At 40.5% G+C, this 17,467-nt stretch overlaps 1 protein-coding gene across 1 annotated transcript; it reads right to left on the reverse strand.

The window, feature by feature from the left end:
* UMPS (uridine monophosphate synthetase) lies at positions 1–14,105 on the reverse strand. Its single transcript, XM_007528907.3, has 6 exons — positions 13,889–14,105; positions 11,113–11,266; positions 9,118–9,786; positions 7,577–7,752; positions 5,668–5,782; positions 1–253 (listed from the first exon to the last, which is right to left on the reverse strand). The coding sequence occupies exons 1-6, from the start codon at positions 14,042–14,044 to the stop codon at positions 84–86; spliced, it is 1,440 nt and encodes a 479-aa protein (XP_007528969.1). The 5' UTR covers positions 14,045–14,105; the 3' UTR covers positions 1–83.
* Between the last annotated feature and the right edge of the window lie 3,362 nt (positions 14,106–17,467).

Consider the following 17,467-nt stretch of genomic DNA (forward strand, 5'->3'; position numbering starts at 1 on the left):
TTCAAGTTAGATGTGTTTATCTCAAGCCATTGCATTTTAGGAGACCACATGATCTTCAAAGTTTCATAAAAATGTGGACACATTCAAACACTGAGTCTATTCAAATAAGCTTCCCAGGCTGTTTTTCTGTACATTTCAGCCACCTCCAGAGGATTAGCTGCTGTTGTTATGCCTCGTCCTACAATGATGATGTCAGAACCTCGTCTGCCAATAACTTCTTCTGGGCTGTTATACTGTTGGCCAAGATTATCACCTGCAAAAACATGAACGTTCATTACAATACAAAATTCTTTCTTTCTAAAAAAGTGAACTGCTTTTAATAAAAGCACACCCTTGTTTTCCATCTCCTGCCGAGCAAGTGTATAAAAGGAGCTGAACAGACAGATCTCTTAGATAGGCAGGGCTATCAGAAAGGTGGAAAGTAGTAACCAACTCCATTTCAGTGTTTAATGTACAACACTATAAAAAAAGGGGGGGGGATGTGTTGCTAAGGACATGTCCAAAACAATTTGCTTCATAATTAGAAAAAAATTCTAGTTGTGTTGGGGAGGTCACTGAGTGGACATGATGCTGGCAGCTGGACCCTGGCATTCAGACTCCCCTCCTCCCCCATCATGGGAATGTGGGCATTGCCTGGTTCTGAGCTCCCAGAAGCTGCTCCAAGGATACACAGACCTGGCCTAGTAAGGTAGTGCTCATCTAGGCCTCACTAAGACTTGTACATGAACTCCGAAGTCCCCATGCTTGTTAAAACTGTCACTATACCAACATGGCATGATCTGCTGCTTTCAATATAAGGACCAGTTTCAGATTATGCCCAGGAAGGTCCTAAAGTTGCAGTCCAACAAGTATAGTCATCCAAGTAATCCCCAAGATTTGGTCCAGGATTGTCATCCTCTGAGGATATCAACACCCAAGGACACTTAAGTCCCCTAAACAAAATGGCACAGTATTTGCCCAACACAGGCACATTCTTTCAAATATTCTAAAAAATCTCTGGATTACTGATGACTCCAAATGTAAGGTAATTGCTATGTTAAAAAAAAAGGGGGGGGGACTGTGGGAGTTGTGCGGTAGCATAGTGGGTTAAGCACACGTGGTGCAAAGCACAAGGACCAGCCTAAGAATCCCAGTTCCAGCCCCCGGCTCCCCACCTGCAGGGGAGTCACTTCACAAGCAGTGATGCAGGTCTGCAGGTGTCTATCTTTCTCTCCACCTCCCGGTCTTCCCCTCTTCTCTTCATTTCTCTCTGTCCTATCCAACAATGACATCACTACACAACAACAATAACTACAACAATAAAACAACAAGGGCAACAAAAAGGAAAATAAATATTAAAGAAAAAGGGGGCCAGTTGGTGGTGCACCCGGTTGAACACACACATCACAATGTACAAGGACCCAAGTTCAAGCCCCTGGTCCCCACCTGCAGGGAGAAAGCTTCATGAGTGATGAAGCAGGGCAGCAGGTGTCTCTCCCTCTCTATACCCCCCCTTTAATTTCTGTCTCTACAAAATGAAAATAAAAAAATTCCAACCTGTTTCTAAATCTATGGGAGAACTATAGCAGCTATCTATGGGGATGGGAACACAAACCTTTCTTTGGTGACAAAAGTGGTGAAACAATAAAGAGGAAAAAAAAGGTGTGGGGGACACCTATTGGGTGTCTTCTTATTTTGATGGTAGTTCAAAATGTGATGAAGACATTGTAGTTTGATATATTCCCATTTGTTTATTTCTGCTTTATCTTGTTTCCTTTGCTCTTGGAGTCAAACAAAATAGAGACCAGTATCACCAATGTTTTTTCACGTGGTTGTCCAGTTTCCCATAAACCATCTTTTGAAGAGACATTCTTTTGTTTCTCTTGGTTCCTATGTGGTTTTATTTCTAGGTTCTCAATAATGTTGTGTCTTCATTCCAAAATCATTCTAATGTTATTATCTACTGCTCCGTAGTATAGTTTGAAACAGGGAGATGTGACATCTCCACTTTTACTTTTACTTTGTTGTTGCTATTACATTGTTCTTGCTATTAGAAATTTCAAATACATTTCATTATCTTTTCCTTTTGGCCTCCAGGGTTCTCAGTGCCAGCACTATGAATCCAGGGCTCCTGGTGGCCATTTTTCCCTTTTTAATGGACAGGACACAGAGAAACTGAGAGGGGAGGAGACATAGAGACACCTGCAGACCTGCTTCACCACTCCTCGAAGGTGGGGAGCCAGGGGCTCAAGCCCAGATCCTTAGCAGGTCTTTGTGCTTAGTACTATTGCTTAACCAGGTGCACCACCAACCACCTGGCGCCCTCTCTGTCAAAAATATAAAAAATGCTGCTTGAATTTTAATGGGGATTGCACTGAAACTATCACTTTAAATAATGCAGCCATTTTAACAACACTAATTATAAAGTTTTATTTATTACTGGGGGGAATCACTCTAGCATGTGATGCTGGGGACTGACCTTGAGATTTTTGGTGCCATATGCATAACCATCATCTCCCCACCCTTCAGTGTTAATCCTTTTAATCCAGAAGTATGAATATCATTCCAACTTTAGTCTTTTCAACATCTTATGTGTCTAGACCTTTCACTTTTTTTTTCCCCACTAGTTGGGAAGCTTCCCCTCTGCAGGTGGGACAGGAGGCTTAAGCCCAGGTCCTCGTGAATGACAATTTTATTGTACAGGAAGATTCTGAGCCCATACCTCCCAAAGCTGACATGCCTCATGCACAATAAAAGGGCAATGCTGAAACACAGAAGCTAGATCTTACCAGGTATTCTACCCTCACTGCAGCAAACCATAGTGGGTAGGGAACTAAGAAGCTCTACAAAAGGTACGCAGGTACCTTTCTGAACCTACAAGTAAAGTTTACAGGAGGACCCACTATCCCAGAGTGCCTATAGGGGGAGGGGAATCAAATAAAAAATGTATTTATTGAATAGGGAGAGAGACCCCTGCAGCACTACTTCAACACTAGTGAAGCTTTTCCCCTGCAGGTATACCACTGTCCAGCCTTTCAAAGAAGCATTTCTCCCATGTCTTAGGTACAGGAAGTCCCCAAAGGGAGTCCTGCTTATGGTAGTCAAAGGCAACTTGGTGAATCCCATGGGACTACATAACCAGAGCCCAGCTGGCACCTCCCCAGACTAGGGATATTCCTATGAAAATGGCCTATTTCTTTCTTTCTTTTAAAGAATTTGTTTATTCATGAGGAAGATAGAAAGATAAAGAACCAGACATCACTCTAGTACATATGCTGCCAGGGATTGAACTCAGGACCTCATGTATTATCCAATGTAGTATCCACTGCGCCACCTCCTGGACCACAGAAAAGGGCCTATTTACCTTGGAATTTCATCCTAACAGACAGGCTGCAAGTTTGAGATCCCAGAGGTGTTCTCAGGGAGATAGAATGACACCACTCACCCTTGGCCTGGTCATAGTTTGTACATACCCCCCAGAAGGGAGATTATAAATTTGGAAACCCAATTCCTACAATTCTTTAAGAGATAACTCCAGATGCCCTGGTCTGCTGAATTTGTAACTAAAGACCCACAGAACCACATGCATTTATTTACTTCTTTGAAAGCAAGCACCAGGCACCTTTTCTAAATATAATCACAACAGGTACTGATTCAGAAACATCACATGAAATGACGCTCTTGAATAGGGAGTCTTTGTGCACAACAAGTTACTGTATCACTATCAGATTTTTTTTTTTATAGGCCAGGGAACCTGACATACTCAAAGTGCTAAAAGGAAAAATTCAAGCCAAAAATATTCTACTGACTAGACTGTTAATCAGAATTGAAGGAGAGATAGGAAGTTCACTACTAAGCTAGCCTTACAAAACAACAAAACAACATGGGGTTGAGTGATGGTGCATGGTGCATTTTCAAGCCCCAGATCCCACTTATGATGGAAAGCTTCACAAGCAGTATTGCAGGTCTCTCTCCATCCAATAAATATAAGATAGGGAGGAACCATAGAATCAGTATTTATGCAAATGAGCTAAATGAATAAAAGCAAAATGTTTATATGTTGCCCAAAAGATACTTATTTCATTTTAATAGACACCAGGTTGTACAAGGAGCTGAACCTGAGACCTCAGGCATAAGTCATTTAGATGGCCATTATGCTGTAACTGGGGTAAGACACTCATTTCAGATGCAAAGATGCACACAATGTAGAAACAAAGTTGGACTAACCCCAACTTTCCTCTTTTTCTAGTTCTTTATCATAATGTGCTTTAAAATCTATTTTGTCAGATATAAGTAAGAATAGATAAACTTCATAAACTTAAAAGAACACTACCTGAAAATAGCAGAATGCACGTGCTCAATATATTATATATCAGTCTCAAAATCAAGAAGACTGACATATCAACTAACTTTTTTTTTTTTTTGCCTCCAGGGCTATTGCTGGGCTTGGTGCCCGCACTATGAATCCATTGCATCTGGTGGTCATTTTTCCATTTTTATTGGACAGGACAGAGAGAAATTGAGAGAGGAAGGAGAAAGACAAACATCTGCAGGCCTGCTTTACCACTTATGAGGCATCCCCTCTGCAGGTGAGGAGCCAAGGCCTAGAACCCAGATATTTGCACAGGCCTTTGTGCTTCATACTATGTATCCTTAACCAGGTGTGCCACTGCCTAGCCCCCCATCAACCATCTTTACTTGACCATAATGGTATATAAAATTAAACACTTACAAACCTGAGGTCCCAGGTTCAGTCCCCTGCATTACCTTAAGCCAGAGCTGAGCAGTGCTCTGGTCTCTATGACTTAAAAAAAAAAAACATTTAAAGATATATTTATAAATTTTATTTATTTATTTACTTTTTGTTGCCCTTGTTGTTTTTATCATTGTGGTTATTACTATTGTTGTTATTGATGCTGTTGCTGTCAGATAGGACAGAGAGAAATGGAGAAAGGTGGGGAAGACAGAGATAGGGAGAGAAAGATAAGACACCTGGAGACCTGCTTCACCGCTCAACCAGGATCCTTAAGCCGGTCCTTGAGTTTCACACCATGTGAAGGTATATATTTTTATATAACTACTTAACTCCTTCATTGACCAGAAGGCTGTAAATGGGGAAAATAATTGCTATAGCTATAATTCTCAGACTAGTAATGAGTGTGTTCATCTCTACATTATATCACAATAGATATCAGTGATTCATCTTAGATAGTCATCTAAAAAAAAAGGGGGGGTTTGTAGGCAGTAGCACGCACCCAGTTAAATGCACATAGTACTAAGCACAAGGACCTGGTTGAAGCCCCCAGCTCCCCACATGCAGAGGGGATGCTTTACAACTGGTAGAGCAGGTCTGCAGATATCTATCTTTCTCTCTCCCTATTTCTCCTTCCTCTCTCAATTTCTTTGTCCTATCTAGTAAAATGGAAAAAAGTGGACACCAGGAGCAATGTAGAGTCGGCACTGAGCCCCAATGATAAATGCTAAGCCTGGAGGCAAAAAAAAGTTTTGTCCTCAAGCAAATATCTTTCAGAGTTTATTTCAACAAAACACACACTGCAGGCTATTTTGCATATCTTGGTCAATATCAACACATCGAACCACTCAGCCATTACTCTTTAACAACTTTTTAACAACACAAAATCACACTCTGTCCTTGCCTACTTAGGTAAAGAAACATTTTAGATTTACCTCCTGCTTCTAACTGAACTCCTGGAGTTAAATGAAGAAATTCTGGTTTCATGCTAACTCTGGAGCCAGAAATAAAACCAATCACAAACTCAGGATGCTCCTCAGCCATTCGAACCTAAATGAAATGTAATAAGAAAGCAGTTAATCACACAAAATAGTAGTTCTATAAAGGTACAAATATGAACTAGTAAGAAACTTTACTATTTTATAGATGTCCTTCTAAGTTTACATTATAATACCACCTTCCAGAAGAGTGCGAATTCTACCTTATAATGGTATGGTATCACATTTGATTCAAAACTGTCTACGTATGCACATAACGCATATACCATAAAAAAAAAAACCCAAACAAACCTCTATTTTACTACTTTCCTGCCTTTTTTAAAAGAATTTATTTATGAGAAAGACAGGAGAGAAATAACCAGACACCACTCTGGTACATGTGCTGCCGGGGATTAAACTCAGGACCTCATGCTTGAGAATCCAATGCTTTATTCACTGCGCTATCTACTGGACCACTACTTTCCTGCTTTAACATTTGATTTAACTAATCACAACTCTGATGCTACTGTTTTACACATCCCTTCTTGCATTAACTTTCTTTAGGTCTGCTTGCCTTTCTAATTTGACTATTTTCTGAGAGTCTTATTATTTCCATTAGTGCCTCCAAGGATTACTACTTATAAATAAGTATTATCTTGTCCTTGAGTCAGACCTCCAGGTCTCACAATGCCCAACTGTAGCACAGACTTTCTGCAAGTGGAAAAACCAAAAGCTCATGGTCAACTGAGGACCCTTAGGCAAAATGGATGGAACTAATGGTGAAAGACAACTGTCACCTTTCATTCTGTTTCATTTACTTGTGGAATGTGGAATATAGATAACTGAAATATAAGAACTTAATGCAAAACAAACAAAAAAATAGGTAGCAGTAGTCAAACTGTCTCTAAAACTTGAGAATTACTTGGGGAGGCTAACAGAACTCTGGTGATGGGTATGGTGTGGAAATCTTATAAACCTGTCCTTCAGGGTTATGTTGAGTTCACTACTAGTCAGTCTTTGGAATAATAAGCAATTATTCCTATGGCAATATTCAAAAGTACCAGTCTTTAAAACATCTGTAAAGGTGATCTATCCAATATTCTAGGTTCCTATTAATTATAAAACTTCCCCAAAAGGCAATGAGAGAAAGTTTTTCTAAAATGACTTTTTAAATGTTTTAATTATCTTTATTTGATTGAGATAGTCAGAAATTGAGAGGGAAGGGGGGTGATAGAGAGGGAGAGAGACAGAGAGATACCTGCAGCCCTGCTTTACCACTTGTGAAGCTTTCCATCTGCAGGTGGGGACCGGGGGCTTGAACCTGGGTCCTTGTGCATTATAACAGGTGTACTCAATCAGGTGCGCCACCATCTGGCCCCAATGAGAGAAAGTTTTAGAGAATGCTTTATTTTATTCTGGCATGCAAAGGTAGAGTGGGTATTAATACATAAAGTGTTGAATTAATGGAGGAAATAATGTGTTTGGACTCTAGTTAAGAGTTTTCCCAAACAGTATCAATCAAAATCAAAGACACACATACACACACACACACTCCACTTCATGTGGGATACTATTATGAGAATATGCATCTTGGGATTTGGGAGACTACAAAAATTACATGTGTGGGAAGTTCTTCAAGTTCAACTCATGATGAACTGGGAAATACAGGCAAGATGCCTGTTTAAATACCTGTTCTAATGTTTCCTCTTATTTGTCCACTGAGATATAAATGCTATTAGTAAGGAAACGCTAGCCAACTAGTATTGGCTTATTGTCACACTGACAAATAGTTGTTTATAGTGAGGTTCTACAAGTTCAGGGGGTTTCTCCCCTGTCCTTTCCTCTCAGCTCAGCCATTGTCACTTACCGCGGCTTTGGTGTAGTCCCCAGTGGCCAAGGAGCCGGTAGAGCTCATTTCTGCAATGAGCAGGCAACCCCGGTGCAAAGGCAGGCCCACTTCTCTCAGACCTTTCACAACTCCAGAGCCTGACACCACATGAGCATTTACTAGATCTGCCCAGGAAGCTATTTTAAATATACCACCTAAGAAAGGGAGAAAAGGTATTGGTTAATTTTCAAAAAATCCTTTAGTCTACCAACTACAATATGAAACTGTAGTAACGTATTAATGAAATACTGAAACACTTCAAGAATTTTGTGATTAGCAGTTGACCTATGGTTTGATTTGTGAAAAATCTGTGTCCACTTGGGAGCAAGTTGAGCGGTCATAATGAGAAAAAACGCTTAAGCATTTAATTTATCAGTAATATTGATTAAGACTGTTTTTCCTTGCAGGTAGAGGATTGAGATAATTAATAAATATTTTGCAATTAGGACTGCAGTGAAAATGGATATTTACTAAAGTTAAAGATCAAGATTTCCAGGAGCTAGGCAGTGGCACACCTGGTTAAGCACACATAGTAAGTGTTAGGACCCGCACAAGGATCTGGGTTTGAGTCCCCCAGCTCCCTACCTATAGGGGGGACATGTCACAAGTTGTCTTTCTCTCTCCCGCTCTATCTCCCCCTCCTCTCTCAATTTCTCTCTGTCCTATCCAATAAAATGGGAAAATAGAAAGAGGGAGAAAGAGATAGAGAGAGAGAGAAAGGCATCCAGAAGCAGTGGATCTGTAGTGCTAGCATCAAGCCCCAGTGATAAGCCTGGAGGCCAAAAAAAAGGCAACAAGGTTTTTTTTTTTTTTAAAGATATATAACAATAGATCTTTCTCTGCAAAAACTTTTTTTTTTGCCCCCAGAGATATTGCTGGGGCACTATGAATCCACTGCTCCTGGTGGCCATTTTTTTTTTTTCTATTTTATTGAATAGAATAGAAATTGAGAGGGGAAAAGTAGATATAGAGAAGGAGCCAGGGGGCTCAAACCAGGATCTGTGAGAGGGTCCTTGCACTTTGTACTATGTGCACTTAAGCCAGTGAGCCACCCCTCAGTACCCTCTGCAAAAACAACTATATACCTTCCCCCCCCCCCATTGCCTATATATCTATAATTTATTCAGATATTCCAAACCCACTAGTTCAACCATGATTGTCAAGTCTTGCTAGTCTAGAAGCCAGGTCCCCTCCTGGTATTAGCACACCCATTTTCTTTATGGAACCCACATCTCAGTTTAAGAAGTTTAAGTAGTGTTAACAACCTCACACGATCAAGGGGTAGAAAGTAATAAAAATATTTGATACCCAAGTTCTGAGCGACTGGTTTGGGACAAACATGAAGAGTTTAGTCAAGAGAGAAGAAAGCAGAGCTGAGATAGATAACAATTCCAAAAGTTATCACTTGAGCTTCGAGACTCAACCATGTCTGATGTCTGTTCTATGGTTGGACTTTCAGTGATGTGAGCCAGTATATTTTCTTTTCTTGGCCAGTTTAAATTGGATTTCTGCATACTTACCTTCATACTGCTTTTTTACTGTGTTTCCTATGTCTGCAAATTTCCGGTCTTCAAATATTAAAAACTCATGGCGTTTTGCTAGAGTTGTTAACTCCACCATCACATCCAGGGTAAAATCATTTAAAATATCTACATGAGTTTTGAGCATGCAGATGCTCGGCCCCAGAGCATCTGCTAATTGCAACAGATCTCTTGACTCTGCAACATCAGCAGACAGACAAAGATTGGTCTCCTTCTTTTGCATAAGCCGGAGAAGATTAGCTGCAACTGGGTGGATCCTGGGCAGCTCTGCACGTGCCCCAAAGTCAAGTTCTTTCAGTGTTTTCTTCATAGACATGAAAGAACCATTATGACCTGTTGCTATAAAAGCATTCTGAATAAACTGCTTCACTGTCTCAACCATTTCAGCATCAATCTTTTTTTGTTGCTCAAGAATCTCCAGCATTTTGGACAATGTACACACTGAGTGGAGTTGAATTCCCTGAGCCTGCAACCTGTCCTTGCCTCCCTGCTCTCTGTCTAGCAGCACTATAGCATCGGTGACCTTCAAACCCTCCTTCTGGAGCACCTCAACAGTTTCCAAAACACTAGATCCACTGGTAACGACATCTTCAATGATCAAACAGGTTTCTCCTGGATTAACAGATCCTTCTACAAGACGCTTAGTACCTAGGAAAAAAGTGTTGTACAAATATAAAATTACATGTATCACTCCAGATATATCTTGCAGTATAAATCTGTCTTGTAACATGTGCTCTCTACCAAGTGTGCCACAGTCAAGTACCATAAATCTGTCTTGTCAGGGAAGCCGGGCAGTAGCACAGCGGGTTAAGCCTACATGATGCAAAGCGCACAGACTGATGTAAGGATCTGAGTTCGAGCCCCTGGCTCCCCATCTGCAGGCAGGTTGCTTCACGGGTGGTGAAGCAAGCCTGCAGCTGTCTATCTTTCTCCCCCTGCCCCTGTTTCCCATCTTCTCTTAATTTCTCTCTGTTCTATCCAACAACGACACCAATAACAACAAAGATAAACAAGGGCAACAAAAGGGAAAAAATAGCCTCCAGGAGTAATGGGTTTGTAGTATAAGTACTACAAACCCCAGCAACAACCTTGGAGGCAAAAACAAAAAAACCTGTCTTGTCTGTATAAACAGGTGAATGATCTAAATCTTATTTTCTGATAATATATTTCAGTTACTTTAATTCTGACTAACCTTCACTATGCTATGATTGCCATTTTGTTTAATGTTTCTGGATTCCCAAATTGTCAAAGTTAGATTATTTATAGTAAAATGAACAAATCATTTTGTAGTATAAGTAAGCCCCCTATAATGTTTTCATGAATAAATATCAAATATGGGAATTTTTAAGTTACAAAAACCAAGACTAAATCAATACCATCAATGAAGTAACTTTCCACCAATCAATAAGCTTATTACAGCCAACTGGCTTTTTGAATACCTAAAATCAGGAAGTAAAATATTCAGCAATCATTTTTAGCATTCACCATAATTTTATTATATAATGCAGTATGACTATAAACTTCCCCCTCTCCACATCCCTCTATAGACTATGCTTTGATAATCTACAAAATGCAAATAACTCAGATTTCCCACTATAGATTTATTTCTTGGACAGAAACAGAAGCTAAGATGGGAAGGGGAGATAAGAGTGAGAGAGACCTGCAGACCTGCTTACCATTTATGGAGCTTCTCCCTGCAGGTGGAGACTGGGACTTGAACTAGTTCAAGTTTTTATATGTTCCACTACCAAATCTGTCTTGTGTGATCACTTTTTTTTCTGTTTTAAAAGAAGGTGATTTATAGCAAACGTGTGGGCACTTTTTTTTTCCTATTCTAAAAGAAGGTGATTTATAGCAACTGTTAAATTCCAGCCAGTAACTTAGGTTTATGAAAATATTCAAAACATCAGTGCCCAAAAGAATAAACAAATTTTACAGTTTCAGGATACTATCAACTAAATGCTTTTACTTTACCATAATCTTTTGCTTCTTTCCTTCTAATAAGCATTGGGATTTGGTTGGTTGAACAGATAACTGTAGCCAAAGGTAAAGCTGTGTAAGGTACTCCACATACATTATCAAAATTGATTCCTGCATTTTGAGCAGTTCGGAATAAAATCTCTGCAACCTATAAGAAAATAAGCACATAAGCTATCGTTAACATTTTAAGTGACATATAAACCATGTAACAGGAAATTAAACATGTTAACAACCTTGTGTAGTTCTCAAACCTGCTAAGAAAAACATGCCTTTTTGTTAAATTATTCTCAATATAACAGCACAAAATAAGTCTTGACTTTTTAATTAAACAATCTCCATTAAGTCTCTATGTTTATACATCATTATAAATTCATCCAACAAGTGGCTGGGCAGCAGCACATCCAGCCAAGTGCACATGTTACCATGCCCAAAGACCTGGGTTCAAGCCCCTAGTCCTCATCTGTAGGGGGGAAGCTTCAGGAGAGACGAAGCAGTGCTGCTGGGGCCTCTTTCTTCCTCTCTACCTCCCATCCCCCACCTCAATTTATCTGTCCTATCAAATAAAAGAAGTGGGAAAAAATGGATTTGTTGTACAGGCACAGCAATAACCCTGGTGGCAAAGAAAAGAGAAAGGGTAAAGAAGGGGTGTGAAGGGGAGGGAGGAAGATTAAATCATTATGGTGGGCATAGCAAAGAGACTCTCACACCTGAGGCTCCAAAGTCCCAGCTTCAGTCCACCCCACTCCCACCACAAGCCAGAGCTGAGCAGTGCTGACACAGGTGCATAGACACAGAAGTGAGCTACTGTGGGGGTAAAGTAGGGAGCACCTGGTAGAGCACCAATGATAAACTTATGGAAAAAATAAAAAACAAGCAAAACACTCTGGAAGGTAGCATAATGCTTATGCAAAAAAACAATCAAGCCTGAAGCTCCAGGTCAAACCCCCACCACTACCATTAAGTCAGAGCTGAGCAGTGTTCTGATAATAAACACACTGGCCATACTAAAGTAATTTACAAACTTAATACAACCTATCAAATTCCCAATGCCATATTGCAGGGAATGTACAATTTAAATTTTGTATGATATGAGCAAAACATATCTAAGAGAAACCTGCAAGGAGGGGTCACTTCACAAGCAGTGAAGCAGGTCAGCAGGTGTCTGTCTTCCTCCCTCCCCGCCCCCCCTTCCCCATCTCTCCATTTCTCTCTGTCCTATCCAACAACAGCAATAACAATAATAATAACAACGATGATAACAGGGACAACAAAAGGGAAAAAATAAATAAAATTAAAAAAAATTCTGTCTGAATTGTTCAATAAGCCACATGTAACTAATAAATTTAAAATATTTTATAGAAACTTACAGAGAAAACCAAAAACTGTTATGGTAAAAAAAAAAAAAAAAAAAAACATTCAGTGCAGCTGGTTAAGGGCACGTGGTGCAAAGCACAAGGACAGACATAAGGATCCAGGTTGGAGCCCCTGGCTCCCCACCAGCGGGGGGTGGGGGGGGTGTTTGCTTCAAAAGAGGTGAAGCATGTCTACAGATGTCTATCTTTCTCTCCCCCTCCTCTCTCCATTTCTCTCTGTCCTATCCAACAACAACGACATCATCATCATCAACAACAACAATAATAATAACCACAACAACAATAAAACAACTAGGGCAACAAAAAGGGAAAAAAAAAAGTCTCCGGGATGCAGAGGTCACACAGGCTCCTAAGCTGAATATGGGCCCCAGACCACATCAAATTGATGGGGTTTACAGTCAACAATATTTATACCCCTTCCCTCTGTTTAGGGTGAGGGGTGGCAATTTGATACCTTTTCAGTCATGGTTACGTGGCAATGTCACTAAATACTCTTCATGTTTTTCAGAACTTCGCTCAACAAAGGATACCTGCTTCCAACTCATTCTTAAATTACTAAGAACTCATCATTTTGTTCAATGAGAACAAAAACAATTTTTGGCAAATTCTCCTGGCAAAAGCCGTTCCCAATTTGCATTCTTTGAGACATCATTTTTAAACATTATTCCCAGGTGATTTTAAAAGCACTAGGCTAGGGGCTGGGTGGTGGTGCACATGGTTGAGCGCACACGTTACAATGCGCAAGGACCCGGGTTCAAGGCCCCAGTCCTCCTCACTTGCATGGGGAAAGCTTCACAAATGGTGAAGCAGGTCCGCAGGTGTCTCCCCATTCCCTCTCGATTTCTGGCTGTCTATCCAATAAATAAATAAAGATAATAATAAAAATATTTTTAAAACAGTAGGCTAAAAAACCTCTAATTTGAACAATATTTTTACTTATACTTCTATACACTGCTTTCAGGAAATGTCTTCCCTCTGGCCTTAATTCTTGTTCTACCACCACAGTGCAAAACTGAACCCTCCTTTCCAAGCAGCAACGCTTTCAAGAATTTCAGCAGCAACGAGATTTTACCCACATACACTTTTCCTTTTCCTCTCATCCCAATTTAACATTTTCTAGAGGTTAACTACACAGAAGTCTTTCAAATACTCCTGTGAGAGGCAGGGCCCCGGAACTGGATTTCCAAGTACTCTTGCAAAGCACATGATAAAGTGAATGGGGACTCAAGAGCAGTTCCTGGTCTCTGCACGTCTGAAGCCGACTCCCCCGGCTGGCCTTGGGTTTGGCGGGCCGGCCAGGCTCTCATCCGCCGCGAAACTGCTCCCCGCCGGTCCCTCCATCTACCGGTAGCACGTTCCCTCCACCCAACCCTGTTCTTCGCTTCCCGGGTCGGTACCTGACTCAGGACACGAGGTTGAGACACAATACCCCGCAGGTCTATGTAGATTGGGGAAGACAGCCCGCTCTTCAGCATGAAGTTCCCAAACTTGAACGCCTGCAGGTCATACAAATCGGTTACCAAGGAACCCAAAGCTGCATCGGTGTCCCCCATAATGGAGTGCTCCGGGTGCCTCCAGAGACCAAACCGCGCGGCTCTCCAGGCGCGCCGATGACGTCACCCTTCAAGACACGCCCCTTCCGCCCCTTTTTCCGGCGGCGCGGCTGCGGGGTTGTCTCGCTTCCTGGCTGGCGATACTAGGTGGAGACAGGAAGGTGGTGGTAGTAAAGCTGTCTTCTGTTTTCTGCTTCTGCTGGTTGCCTCTGGATGGCATCGCTAGGATTTAAAACCTTGAATATGTGGGCAGAGTCCAGGATCATAAATTCAAGCCTCTGAAAAGTTTGTATAAACCCAGCCTACTTCTCATATTCCATATGATCTTATATTTCTGTTAATTGCTTCTACTCCATGGGTGGCTGTGCAAATGGCTCCATGGTTGTCAAGTACCTGTTAAAAGCCAACATTACCCCTTTCCCCATTCATTTACTCCATCGCCATGTCTCTACAAATAGGTGTTAAATTCTTGGGGCGAGACCTTTACTCAGTTCTTATGATTATGTAGATGTCAAAAGTTAAAACATTGTGTTCTTGAAAAAATAGCATTTCAACCTTAGACAATATGGGGTCATGGGCGAACACTTTCGCATGCCAGGACCCAGATGGAAAACGCAACAAGTCACCACATGGGAGGGAGCACCAGTCTTCACAAGTAGTGGAGCAGAACTACAGTGCCTCTTCTCTCTGTCCCTCAAACGTGAACTTAATAAAAATTTTTAAAGATCCTTAGGTGCCGAGCTAGCGTGGGGGTGCCTCTTCCCAGGCGCATACTCTCTGGGTTGGAGAGAACGACCACCAGAGACAGCCTGGGCTGCTACTCACTCAGCAAGTCGAGGGAGATGACTCATGAACAGAGCTCTTGGCGAGGCAATTCGATTTTTTATTGGTCAGGGAGCTCAGGCTTTTTTAAAAGTGGCCTCCGAAGAGAGGCTGAAAAACATACTCTATGCTACATCTGAGGAAGATGGGTCCTGATATTGGGGCAGCTTGGAACGTTCTTACTCATGACCACAGAATGTGAGCTCACATCTACAGGGATGCAGAGATCACATAGGCTTCTAAGCTGAATGTGGGCCCTGGATCAGATCAAATCGATGGGGTTTACAGTCAACAATATTTATATACCTTTCCCATATTTGGGAGCTACTCTTTTCCCTGATCCAGCTTTCTGGTCCTTTTTCCAGCCATGACATCATTTCGCCAGACAATAACTTAGATTCACCTGCATATCAGATTTCAGGCTCGAAAAAAAAAGTATAGCCACAGACCTTTTGGAATATAACTAAAATATGCCTACTAGCTATCTACAAAACAGAGGACCCCCCCACCACCACCACAACTCTTCATCTGTACTATTCTAGCCTTTAAGATTCATGATTAGTCAACAACTTGTTTGGCTTTATATGTTAACTCTTTTCAGCCACCAGGTTCCAGATGCTAAGATGCCAACCAGACTTCCCTGGACAGACAACCCCACCAATGTGTCCTGGAGCTCAGATTCCTCAGAATCCCGCCCCACTAGGGAAAGAGAGAGGCAGTTTGGGAGTATGGATCAACCTGTCAACATCCATGTTCAGCAGGGAAGCAATTACAGAACCAGACTTTCCACTTCTGCATCCCACAATGACCTTGGGTCCATACTCTCAGAGGTTTAAAGAATAGGAAAGCTATCAGGGGATGGGATGGGATATGGAGTTCTGGTGGTGGGAGTTGTGTGGAGTTGTACCCCTCTTATCCTATGGTTTTGTCAGTGTTTCCTTTTTATAAATAACAATATATATATGTATATATAAAGAAAATGCTAAGAAAAACAAAAAAATTGGAATAATATTGTGTGCTGGGCTGGCTCACAGGTTCCTGAGACCTAAGTACTGGGACAATGGGCTTGTTTTACTGGCTGGGTTTTCTCTTAGCCTCTGCATTTTTTGAGATCTGGTTAAGATTGTTTTCTGAATTTATCTAAATGCTCAGCATAATGAAATGAAGCTGTCAGTTCAGCAAAAGAAAAAAAGTGGAATAATATTGTATTACTTTTTGCAGGAAGGAAGCTTTAAGAGCAGTGGGACAGTGCTGAAGGTGTCTCTACTCTGTCTCTCCCTCACTCTAATAAAAAAAATAACTTATATTTTTTACTTTGTCAAAGACTTCCCTATATTTGGGGAAGAGAGAAAAATTACAATTTCCCATGAACAAACATTTTAATTAGAAAGGAAAAAGAGTTCACCATAAATGATGTCTTTACTATGTTATATTTATAGGAATGCATAACTTGTGAGATGTATATTTTGAAATTTCATCCATAACTTATGTTTACTGTAATAATAATACAGCAGGTAATTACAACATTACACATGAGTGATTTTGACTTACAAATAAAATATTTACAACCTACATTTACAAAACAATGTGTGTGCATACAAAATGAATAACTGCAGAAAAAAAATAAAAATAAGACAACAAAAAAACAGAAGATACACTTAAGGCAGACCAGCAAGACACTGAAATAATTAAGGCTGTGGAATTCTTCTGCACCTTGAAAATAGAGTGCTATTTAACAATACTGTAGAGTGATTTTAAATCAATTGTTACAAACTTGATGGAAGTGTCTACTATATGTATATGTGTGATGGTCCCTATGGGGAAACCTGTCCACTTCTTGATAAGGTCCTTTATCTGAAGAAAGAAAGAAAGAAAAGAAAGAAAGAAGCCCATTCCAAAATCTTAAAAGACTTAAGAGATGTGAGGTCACTTAAAACCAAGAGGTGCCAAATATGACTTCATACATTTGACTTAAAGCAAACAGAACAACCTAAATGTTGGCTCCATTATATTCTAAGCTTTGTTCACCTTACTTTGTGGGCTTTTAAAAGAGGAAATTAGTTTCCAAATGAGTAGACTTTATCTCTCTACAAATCATCCCAAATGGTTTTTAATGGCCTTACATGGTTTCCCCGTGGAAAAATGGAGCTATCTGGGTTGTCTTCAAATGGATAGATTTCTGCATATGAACAATAACATATACATACATATTATACACTATATACATGTACATAAGTACATATATCCATATTTTCCAACAGTTTGTACTTTGACCACTACTGTTCACTGACTAGGATTTCATTCTGAAGAGTATGTTTGATTTTTTTTCAGTCTTCACATTTGTCCTCACTACTAGTTTTACTCACCTTCCCCATAGAGTAGAGTAGGCCTAAGTTTGGCAGAAACAGAAGTAGAAGCACCAGAGTCCAAGAAACCAAACACAGAAATGACAGATATGGCTTAAGTTGGTAAGAGAAGATAGATTTCTTATTAACATCAACTCATGACCGTGGTCTTTGATATATAAGTCCTTCATACTCTAGCCTGTGGATTCATTGCTTAATAGAAATTAGACATTATGAAAAACAACATCAGAAAGGA

Source organism: Erinaceus europaeus, chromosome 9 (assembly GCF_950295315.1).
Source record: "Erinaceus europaeus chromosome 9, mEriEur2.1, whole genome shotgun sequence".
In the NCBI taxonomy this organism is placed as follows: Eukaryota; Metazoa; Chordata; class Mammalia; order Eulipotyphla; family Erinaceidae; genus Erinaceus; species Erinaceus europaeus.

Excerpts from the sequence above, each read along its gene's own strand:
- UMPS (XM_007528907.3), bottom strand. The coding sequence starts at position 14,044 with ATGGGGGACACCGATGCAGCTTTGGGTTCCTTGGTAACCGATTTGTAT. Across the intron at positions 7,753-9,117 it reads AGTAAAAAAGCAGTATGAAG|GTGGTATATTTAAAATAGCT; the intron begins GTAAGTATGCAG and ends TCCCTTTCTTAG. Across the intron at positions 254-5,667 it reads AGTTCAGTTAGAAGCAGGAG|GTGATAATCTTGGCCAACAG; the intron begins GTAAATCTAAAA and ends ATGTTTTTGCAG.